We start from the raw sequence: 11,769 nt of genomic DNA, 5'->3' as shown, positions 1-11,769 counted from the left end.
CATAGTATCGTTCATTTAATGCTGAATCGAGCAGCATAGTCATGGAACCATGACATTTGCTGACAAAACTTAAATATTAATGAGAATGAATTTTAACGAACCTAAATTAGTCGCATAACATACAAATCTGACTAATTTTAATTTATAATTAATAAATTTAACTATAAGATAACTGCTCAATGTTCGTGAACAAGACCAAATTTCTCGCTTTTACCTTCGTTGCTGTGGAAGGAGTGAACAAATATAGTAGAAGCATATACGAAGGAGACGGGAGCGAGACTTAAACAGTTTCGTGATCTGTCTTGGTTTCAAACGCAGACACGTTGTCCAAAATTTCAGTGTAGTTTTTGTTTTCTTGTGTTTATATTATCTTATATTTTATTTGCCTGCATTTTACGATATTATTTAATAGCAAATACGATTTTGAAAAGTGCATTAACCAACACGTCATTTGGAATATATATATAAATAGAATATATATATAAATAATATTGCATTCTTGTTCAATCATCCTTGACAGAATCCTTGAATAAAATAGAGCGGCATAATTACATATTATTTCATAAGACGTAAGACGTTATCGTGTGTGTGTGTGTGTGTGTGTGTGTGTGTGTGTGTGTGTGTGTGCGTGTGTGTGTGCACGCGTGTGATTCAGTCAGAAATGAAAATAATACTACTGACTTCAATTACGGCCAGTAGCAGGATAAAGACGCGTGGGTGACAGTCACTTGGTGATACGTTTGTTGCTGGAAAAGTGGTAAACAGGTGTGTTATTACGCAGAGATGACATAATTCGCAGTTGCGAAAGAGCAAGAGTGTTGCGGACGATATTCGTGCCTGCAAATATTTGCGCGTTTTTTTTTCTTATATATCAGTTATACGCGCTGATAACTTGGGGAAACTGACTGAAGATGACTATCGATTGGCAGTGTTTAAAATATTGTTTGAAATGTGAATCAGTAAATAAGCCGCCGAGAGAAGAAGTAATCGTAATAAGAATCACGTAAGTTACTGATTTATATGTATCACATTACATTCTTATAATTAATCTAATTATAAGACTCATTTTCGTTGCGATCAATATCATTTACGCAACTATAGTATTTTTATATCAAATTTGTAATTAAAAAATTATGTTTGCCCCCTATTTTATAAAACCCAAATTTTCGTACACAATCGACATATATTTTATCAAGTTTATAATAAATAAAACTTGTTAAAACACTAAAAATTGCGCTTTATACTTTACATTTCTACTTTAGAAAACAAAAGTAGTAATTATTTATGTTAGAACATTTTCTATAAAATGATTCACCGAATTGCCTGCTAGAAATGTTATTTGAATTATTTTGACTTAAAAATTCAAAATATTTTTATTTAAAATGATTCGAATACTTAAGCCATGCACGTCTTCGAATCGCATTAGATTCTAATTTATGTTGCTAAATCCATCGACTATATAGCGCGTGTAATTACACGCGCAGAATTACACAATTACATACACGATAAGCTAGTAATAATGCTTAAAAATTCCTACTTTAAATTAATAACGATACTTTGAATTTTCGGAAGATCCATCTACAAATTTCTTTCCTACACTGAGCAGTCGGCCATTGCCATGCCAATTGATTCTCTAGAGGAAACGCGTAAAACGAAGAAACGTAAACATTATAGATGCTATATTTTTTATGCTAACCGTATACCACCATCTGGGCATTTGCTCGTGTGCATTGTAGGTTGCTCGAGTTGGTTGCTCCGAAGCTAGGACAACGGGTGCATTTCGCGGAGGGCACGAACTTAAGATGCCGCGAAGATCCTATACCGTCTGATTCGAACGAAAGGTTAGCAATTACGGATTTGAATAGCGGTTTTCTTTTTAAATAAAAATCTTTTTTTTTAATTTTTAAACGAAATAATTTTTTAATCAATTATCTATCTTTAAAATATAAATTTAGTTCGATTTTTTTGAATAACTCATATAAAAACACATTGCTAAATTTTTCGCACAAAATTTGTTAAATTAAATTATACCTCGGCTTGATAAAAGTATATTATTATAATAATAAAATTTTATTTTATTTGCAACCGACATCGCGTCTTATTAAAAGTTTTGTAAAAAGCTATAAGATTTAACATCGATAGTATAATTGCAATTTTTGTGAGTCGTTATACGAAAAGTTTATCTAGTTTGCAAGCGAGATTTAAATAATATTGAACTATGAGTAGTGAACAACGAGAAATTTGGATTAATATTTGTAGAAATGTTAAAGAATAAAGTTCAAATGTATTCATTATTTGAATGAAAAATGAGAAATATATTTTTGTTTTATAAGGAAGGAGCTAAATGTGGGTAAAAATAATATTTAACATCTAACAAAAAATTTTATTCAACTGTCCGTCTGCGATTTCTACGAATTTTTGATATGTTATAATATAGATTTTTAAAAATATACATTTTTTTATTATAAATTGCTTTAAAAGCTATAAAAATGTTTCGAAAAATACGTGTATTATTTTTTAATCTATAAATTACAATGTATCCAGAACTTATCAAAATCAAGGAATGATAGTTCGATATATTCTTTTGTGGGACAATTTTAAACTGTACTAAATTTTCAATATCCGACAATATTTTTCTAAATAAAATAAGATATTACGAAATACGATATTCAACTATTTATCTCAGATATTTTAATAATACGAATACCTGATACCAATACATCTGACACCTTTTGACAATCGCTGGTCTCATATGGATCGTGTTTCTCGCACTTTTCACCTTACGAACTCCGTTTTCTGGTCGCACTATCCGGCCTACGTTATCGCGCGCATGGCACTCCGCGAGAGGTGATCTGTTGGAGAGCGCATGAGCACGGTAAGGGATGATGGTAGAGGCTAGACGGAGGATGGAAACGCACGTACAACCCCCTCTGCGCGCACTCTCACCCCTTTCGATATCGGTCATCGACGAGCCCTGGCCCGCTGGTAGTCCGACCGGCAATCTCGCCACGCCGCGTCGCACCGCGCTACGTCGCGCTAGCGTCGTCTCTTGGGGTTATTTGTACGCGCTGTTGCGGATCGCGAAGAACGCGGCGACGTATCGGAGGATCTCGAGATTCCGAATGCGAAAATTTCGAAAAGGCCCACGATCGAGGAACGGAAATCTTGAACGGGAGAGGACTGCGATAAATTTGTTCTTAGCGTAACTTGTGTGCGGCGCGTAAGTGCTCCCGCAAACTTTAACAATGCCTTTGTTTAAAAGATCTTTATGAAAAAATGAGATAGGGAGAGGAGAATGAGAGGAACGGACCTCGAGAGCGATGAGAGCGGAGCTGTGCGCGAATTTCCTCGACGGGCTGTGTACTATCGTTGATTCCATGTATGGATCGGCCGACGTGGCGAAGGTCGCTCAGCTTATTGTGCCTCGTTGCTGAATATTGTTTCGCAAAAGCGCTAATTTATTTTATTGTGATACCCGGAAAAGTGATCCCGATCGATGCGATCTGATCTTTCGACACTACGACGCGCTTTTGGCATCAAAGAATCGATCGTCCTGAAAAAATCCAAAGAGCTTTGACTTTCAACGCCGGAAATTGTGCCATTCGATCGTCGATATCGTCAATATTCGATGACGTCGTAAGCTTAAAACTTTGAAGACGTTTGCCACCGGAACATCTCTCAACTGTGTCATGAAAATCAATCGATTTCTGCTTTCAAAGTCACCGAGGCTCAATAACGTCTCACGCTGCGGCGGCAGTGCTCACGACCTCCTATCGGTGAGCATCGACGGCGTTATCACGCGCACACCGTGAAAATAAATTCCGACGTTGGAAAACTCGATCGATTGTGCTAGTCACTCAAGAGAAGAGAGAGCCGCGCTGTGAGGGCGGTAGTTGACGAGAGAGAAAGAGAAAAAGAGAAAGAGAGAGAGATAGAGAGAGAGAGAGAAAGAGAGAGAGAAGGGGCGAGAGAAAGTGACTGAGTGCGAACTCATTGAGAGTAGGTGCGAGGGTGGAGAAATACAGAAAAAGGAACGAACGAGATGGTGGAAATGAAAGTTTGTCCGCCTCGCAATAGCATAAAGTTTATCGAGATCGTTTTCACCGAATGTCTGAGCTTTTGTTATTAGTTTTCGCGCTGGTCGACGCACCCAATGTGAGTTGAATGAAATACGGACACAATGTAATTTGAATAATTCTAACATATACGTAAGGAGCATGCGAATACACGCGCGGCTCCGGCGCAACATCGATTGGCAACGAATCGGGATCGACGATGGTCAGAAATTTCTATAAAATTCTCAGCGTAACATCACGTATAGACGGATCCTGGAAGCTGCTTTAAAAATAAACCGCCCTCCGTGCGCACCATCAGGAGAAAGGATTGCGACGGATTTTGGCAAACTCCAAAGTATTTCTTCCTTCTCGACATCAACGATCATCGATATAATTTCAATATAATTTTTCTATTGCGAGCTAACAATTGCGAGATCCGTTAAAAAATTTTAGAGGATTCTTGAGGACTCGAGGATTTCATACAACAACGACGGGCGAAGGTACTTAGGATGGGCTGCAAATCGGCAGCTGAGTCCAATCTGGAAGAAGAGACGACCGCAACGTCGTCGTCATCATTGTCCTTCTCGAGGCGCAAGCAGGCGATTCAAGAACAGGGAGAGAAGCGCGACGGTGTTCAGGACGAATCCGATCTCGACGGCGAAGAAGATAGCGCGACGACCGCTCGTGTCTCGGCCGGATGGTCGTTGAAAAGCAGAACGACCGATAGCGTGGCAAACAGTGTTGGCAGGTAGCTATCAGGCGAGAATGCAGAAGCTGCGCTCGACTTTCAAGAGGTCGCGCACTCCCACGGGAGCCGAAATGAAGACCCAATCTAGCCTCGAGGTGCCCAAGCAGATCAGATCGGCCTCCTTCGACGAGATGCAGCTGCAGCCGACGCGGCAGGACGACGGCAGGGACACGCGTACGAATTCCTCGTCGTCCTCCGCGTGTTCTTCCACGAGACTGCAGGAACGCCGGCGATCGGCAACTCTGAAAGTGCCGCAACTGTACACCAGTCAGCGTTCCAAGAGCTTCGACGCGTACTCCGGGAGTTCAGGATCATCCGCGAGCCAGCAACTCCTCGGCTCCTCATTCGATCGACCGGACACGCCAATCATTCAGGTCTCCGGATGCTATCATTGTGCCTGCGTGGAGGAATACAGAACTCTCTGGCTGGGCGAGGACATCTCCAAAGAGGAGGTCGACGAGGCTGACAGCGGCACGGATCTCTCCGAGAATGAGTCGGATCACGAGGACGAATCGAAGAGGGAGGGCAGTCCGGAAATCACGGTCACCTTAACGTCCGACGACGACGTGCAAAATGAATCATCATGCGTCATGTCGCCTACAGTAGAAATCGCGTCCGAGCTGAATTCCGAGGTCAAAATAGAGTTTCCGGAGAGGCAACGCAGACGATCGCTATCCAGGCAAGAAGCTCTGACCACCTTTCCTCTAGAGCTACCTACTATATTAGCTATTAAAGAGACGGAGACGATCAGAACGAGCATCGAGATAGACGACGATGACGACGACGAGGAGAACGACGTCGAGCCTGCTCAGTCCAAGTTTATCGTGCGGGACATTTTCCTGACCGTGCCGGAGCTGAAAAGAGACCGCGCCGCCTCCGTGGACTCGTGTTTTAACAATAACAAGAACGGGAGCATCGCCGACGCGGACTTGCTTGCGGTGCCGCAGCAGAATACCAGGTCAAAGAGCGTCGACATCGTGCTGCCGACGGACACGCGGACGAGATACACGGCGTTGCTGCCTGGAAAGGAACCGCGACCTTCGATAGGGTGGGTACGTCTGATTGATGGAGCCGCGAGACCAGCGAGTTGTGTCTATGTGTCACGCGACACATTAAGAAAACACACGTTAATTGCCTTAATTACGAATTCACGATAAATTTAAACTGTTATGCAATATGTAAATTAAATTGTTTGAAGTCTTTTAGTTGTTTATCTTAGTTCTTGCATCATCTTCGTTAATGCTCTCTAATTATAGATTTTAATCTACGTTGTTGTTAAAGAAGATGATAGAAGCATAAAAGAAAATATTGCAACATTGAATTTTTCAGAATACATAAGAATTATATAAATGTAAAACAATTTGCACATAATATCTTATACTTCTATCTTCTTTCGTCTATTAATTTTTTATTTATATTAAATTTAAGCTTATTGTGTTTTTATGATTAATTTAAAAAATATAAATTATTTCTACATAATTCTAAAAATCTCTGAAATTTTTGTTAAAAATCCTCAAATTTCGCTATGCAGATTGATTTATGCGCTTTTCATATTACAAATACTTACGTTTTTCTGCTTATTATTATTTATTTTTTATATAAGTTATGTTTTATATAACTTTTGCCATATAATATATAAAGAATGTGAAAGATAAGCAGAAAACAGAAAAACTTTCTGGCATTACGCTACAGCTTGTATATCTTTACTCTATTTATGATTCCACTTAAAAAGGGCACGTAGCGCTACATTATGTAAATCGCACGCTATATCGCACTCAGCGGACGTCCATAAATCAGGACGCCACTACGGAGTTTCTCTAAAAGTGTGTGATTACATATTAAAGACAAAGTACGTCCATTATCGTGGACGTTGGATACGCGAGGGAGTTAAATATTTAGAAGAGAGATATTGATCGAGGGTGTAAAAGTAAATTGAAGTATTGCACACACCTTTCGTGCGCCATAATTATGATCGTTCATTATTTATCATCACGCATATGTGCGATATTTCACGTGAAAAAAGCTCCTTTGTAAAAGTGACAGAGTGAGCATTAACTATTTATATTCAAAGTTTGTATATTTTGCTCTTCCATCATGGAAAACTAGATTTTAATTATTTAGAAGAGCGCAAATCTTTGATGATGCCTTTATGGGTTTCAAAGATATGACACGATATTTTCCCCCGGTGTTTTTCAGCCTTCGTAAAGCACGAACGTAATGAAATTTAATTATGTACACAGATGTATATCTCCCTTTCCTACATTACATTCTATTTTTATGATACAAATAAGTTTTATAATAAAATGCAAAATTACCAGATTAATTTATAACCGGAATAATTATATCGCAGCTTTTTATCAGAGTGTGCGTGCTAAATATTAACTGAATTAAATTAATTTTTTTCTATTGTGCTAACACGCCAGAAGGTTAAATTCTGCAAGAAATTCTACGAGCATTTGATGATTCTAGAGGGAGAGAAGATAGCGTAGAAGATGACACAGGCGGTGGCTCGAGTCAGCGTGAGCCCCGATCGACACCAGATTGGGGTCCAAATGCGTTCAATGGAGAACATCTTTGGGTACCAACCGCCACATCCGGTGATTTCTGTTACGTTAACGATTGTTCTGTAAGTTCCAAAAATGTGCAGAAAAAAAAGACGCTTTAAAAATTCAAGACTTCCATTATTCGTCTAATATGCGAGATAATTATTAATAATAACCAATAAAGATATTTCTGAATTATCTGATAAATATAAATTAAACATAAATCTAAATATTAACCTCGATATCTTCTTTTTTTTTTCTTTAGAAACACGGACCCCGGTTGAAGTGTCCGGCTTGTCGAGTAATAGCCCACGCCTGCTGCGTAGGAAGTTTAGAATTCGCCTGCAAGCCGAGTTTTCGTGATGTAGGCGTGCGTCAATATCGCGAGCAAACGACAACCCATCATCACTGGGTTCACCGACGATCCCAGAAGGGCAAATGCGCCAATTGCAGCAAATCCTTCCAGTCAAAGCTTAGTTTCAGCTCCAGAGAGATTGTTGCAGTAAGCTGCAGCTGGTGCAAGGCTGCTTATCACAACAAGGAAGCGTGCTTTAACGTTCAGAAGATCGGCGAAAATTGCGAGCTAGGCACCCACGCGTCGATCGTGGTGCCGCCGTCTTGGATTATAAAACTTCCACGAAAAGGTAGTTTTAAAAGTAGCCTGAGAAGATCGAGAAAGAAAAAGTCCGGCAGCGGCGGAGCTTCTGGCCGTCGAAGAAGCAGAGAGAAAGAAAAAGAGAAAGAGGAGAAAGAGAAAGAAAAGGGTCAGGAAGAGATGTGGATCGTCAAGCCGATACCCACGGCTACGGTGAAGCCGGTCTTAGTCTTTATAAATCCGAAATCTGGTGGCAATCAGGGCGCGAAGTTACTGCAGAAATTCCAGTGGTTGCTCAATCCGAGACAGGTTTTCGATCTCACGCAGGGTGGTCCGAAAATGGGGTAAGTAAGCTGCTTTCCTGAATGTCGTGTCAAAATAAAATTAACAATAAAATTAATAAAAGTAAAATAATATGCTAACTGTAGAGAGAACATTACGGAAAATTATTTTCTATGATTTTGAAAATAAATCCAATACATAGCTATATAAAAAGGACGAAAAAAAAAACATTTTACTAAGAAAATGTAAAATATTCTGTGCAGACTGGAACTCTTTAAGAAGGTTCCGAATTTACGCGTTTTGGCTTGCGGCGGCGACGGTACGGTCGGCTGGGTTCTATCGATTTTGGATCAGATCGGTGCCTATCCAGCGCCAGCGGTCGGAGTACTTCCTCTAGGCACCGGAAATGATTTAGCGAGGGCATTAGGATGGGGTGGTGGTTACAAAGACGAACCGATCGGAAAGATTTTAACGAGCATAGGCGACAGCGAGACCACTCTGCTGGATAGATGGCAATTACAAGTTGAAAGAAATCCCGACGCCAAGAACGACGACGACGGTGGAAAGGGCAAAGAAAACTTGCCGCTCAATGTCGTCAACAATTACTTTTCTCTCGGCGTAGACGCTCACATTGCTCTTGAATTTCACGAAGCTCGAGGTAAGACTTGATCTTTAATTTTTTTTGTATTAAATTTCTTTTAAAATTGTCGAAACGACAAATTTATCACATTGTGACGTTGATTCAAGTAGGAATTATATCGATTAAATATTGATTTTGATTAGATTTTGTGTATAAAATCTCATTTGACAATACAAACTTGTTGCAATTGTAGAGGCTCACCCGGAGAAGTTTAACTCCAGAATGAGGAACAAATTATTCTACGGACAGATGGGCTGCAAAGACTTGTTGCTCACAAAATGGAAAGATCTTTCGGATTTTGTGACGCTGGAATGCGACGGTCAGGACATGACGCCGAAATTGAAGGAGCATCGAGTTCATGCTATATTGTTTTTGAATATCGCTTCATACGGTGGCGGGACGCATCCGTGGAGCGCAGGAAGTGGCACTAAAGAACCATCTATGGATGATGGCTTGATTGAAGTAGTCGGCTTAACCACGTACCAGCTACCGCTTTTGCAAGCTCGCGGACATGGCACTTGTATAGTACAATGCAGCACAGCCAAACTGGTTACGACAAAGACTATACCGATGCAGGCAAGTATCATAAATTTGCATTAAATATTAACATTATTTCGACAGTATTTTATTTTTTATATTCAAAATATTCTCGAATTATTTTATTATTAATTAATTTTTTATTAGAAATCAATTTTTTATAATTACAAGATATTTTTTAAATGTCATTTTTTATCAATTTTTACGAAACTTTAATTTTTAGTCAAATATTTTACTCAATAAAATAAATTTTAACATGTCACCGAGTATATACATTGGCAGAAATTCTATTTTGGTTAAAGAAATTTATCTTTAAAAATTTTTAATGGTATAATTATTTTCTATAGTATACAATTTAATTTTTGATAATATTGTGTAGGTTGACGGCGAAGCCTGTCGTCTGTTACCATCCATCATAACTTTAAGTATGTTAAACAAGGCTACGATGTTAGCGAAAAGAAGGAACACGGGCAAACCTCATCAAAATCCAGCAAGATTGGAACGGTTAAAGTTGCCTGTAATGAAGATAAAAATGTCAGATTATGAAACACATCATCATGATAAGGAGACATTGAAGAAAGTGGCGGAGGTGTGGGTGACGGAACCGCTTGATCTCGATGCTACAACTGATCTAGAGACCCTGAGAAAGCTCTTAGTGAAAGATTATAATATGGATGCTTGCTGCTTTCTTGATTGTGAGTGTTGCTTCATGCAAATTATATGCAAAATCTATGTGCATACATTTTCCATGCGAGAGTATAGGTAAGATTGATTATTTTCCAGCATGCACCACGGAAAGATTCTTCAGGATCGATCGTGGCCAGGAGCAGCTGCATTATGTAACGGATGTTGCAGCGGAGGCCGTTTACGTTCTTGATGAAGACGCTTTTCAACAATCCGAGGGCAAAGCTGGACCGAGCCAAATCATGACGAATCAAGAAATCGAATTTACGCAAACTCATTTACCGAGGTATGCAAGGTATCTCTGTGCAAGCCTAGCGTTTATATTTTTTTTTTCTCTGAAATATGTGATACGATATGATATAGCGACGAACGTCCAAAGGATATGCCAGCCGTGACAAAGGAGGAGCAGCGATCGATTTCGAACGAATCTAAAGGCATACAGGAGCAGAAGGAGCCCTCCAGGTTTTCCAGGCAGTTTGATGAGAAAACCGATAGCCAAAATGCCAAATCTAAGAATACAACGAGCCGGAACTCTGTGGATGTGTCACCCAGCGAGGATATCAAATCCAATTCTCTTATAAATCGCGAATCCTTGAAGCAAGACTCCAGTGTCGCAATCGCTACTGCTGTTCAGTCGCATCAGATTGATCGACCTCTTACTTTTATCAGGTAAAAAATTATTAGAACTATCTCAGTATCTTTAATTATCTAAATAAGCGACACGACCGAAAGGAGCTTTAGAGAAGCTGAAAATCATACTGGCGATAAATAATATAGACCTTTCTTCCGCGCGATTGCCTTTTCGAAGGTGTAAAATATATTTTTGTGTTATGACTCAACGCGTTATATATTAACATGAATCAATACATAAACTCTTATTCAGCCATTGCAAACAAAATTATTTCCACTTGAATACTTTATTTGGATAATAATTATTATTTAATAATTTAACAGCAAGTAATTGTTATATGTATACCATTCTAGAAATAAATTTGACAGCAAGAAAATTAGTTAATCTCATCCAGTTTAGCCTTCCGAGTGGCATCTGCATCGAAGACGTATACAGCTTCCGCAATAATTTAGATCTTGATTTTATTTGCAGCCCTCGCGACAGACTCTTCAGTCTGAGCTCGGGAGTTCACAGATTTAGCGCCGAGTTGCTCGAGAAAAACTGCGATGACATACTGAGAGCGGCGAAGATCGGTGATCTCCCGACGTTGAAGCAACTTAATCAAAAGGGCTACTCGCTCTTGTCGATCGACGAGGCTGGCCAAACGGCGCTTCATTTGGCGTCGAGACACGGCCACAAGGACATTGTCAGATATCTTATTGCCTGCGCGCCACCGACAATTTTAAACATGGTTGATAATGACAAGTGAGTATTTAACGCGCCGATCGAAAATCTATGATTAAACATCGAATTGAAAGTCGAATAATATTTATTTTAACACACGTGTATTTGATTTGAAATAATATTATTCTAATTTCAGAGGACAAACTGCTTTACATAAAGCAGCTCAGAATAAACGTCGTTCCATTTGCTGTATGCTTGTGGCTGGTGGTGCTTCTTTGATGGTCAAAGATCGGCACGGCAACACGCCGCATCAACTCGCGCTGATCGCGGAGGATCACGATCTAGCAGCGTATCTACAAAGTGAGTAAATCGCGAAAGCATTTCCATAATT

General features: G+C 39.6%; 1 protein-coding gene across 3 annotated transcripts in view; it reads left to right on the top strand.

The window, feature by feature from the left end:
• Positions 1-2,054: 2,054 nt before the first annotated feature.
• The window catches only part of rdgA (retinal degeneration A), a 13,585-nt gene continuing 3,870 nt past the window's right edge, over positions 2,055-11,769 (top strand). The window contains exons 1-10 of one of the 3 annotated variants that reach the window (XM_012363715.2): positions 2,055-5,851; positions 7,273-7,429; positions 7,612-8,285; positions 8,487-8,881; positions 9,057-9,439; positions 9,780-10,095; positions 10,184-10,370; positions 10,448-10,753; positions 11,187-11,459; positions 11,575-11,738. In XM_012363715.2, coding sequence (XP_012219138.1) covers positions 4,821-5,851; positions 7,273-7,429; positions 7,612-8,285; positions 8,487-8,881; positions 9,057-9,439; positions 9,780-10,095; positions 10,184-10,370; positions 10,448-10,753; positions 11,187-11,459; positions 11,575-11,738 — 3,886 coding nt within the window. In that variant the 5' untranslated portion in view covers positions 2,055-4,820. Of the gene's footprint in view, positions 5,852-7,272; positions 7,430-7,611; positions 8,286-8,486; positions 8,882-9,056; positions 9,440-9,779; positions 10,096-10,162; positions 10,371-10,447; positions 10,754-11,186; positions 11,460-11,574; positions 11,739-11,769 lie in introns of those variants that run through there. The other 2 variants (XM_012363714.2, XM_012363716.2) reach the window with 2 other exon arrangements.

The sequence above is a fragment of the Linepithema humile genome, chromosome 5 (genome assembly GCF_040581485.1).
Source record: "Linepithema humile isolate Giens D197 chromosome 5, Lhum_UNIL_v1.0, whole genome shotgun sequence".
NCBI lineage: Eukaryota > Metazoa > Arthropoda > Insecta > Hymenoptera > Formicidae > Linepithema > Linepithema humile.
This window is presented reverse-complemented; position numbering and strand designations above follow the sequence as displayed.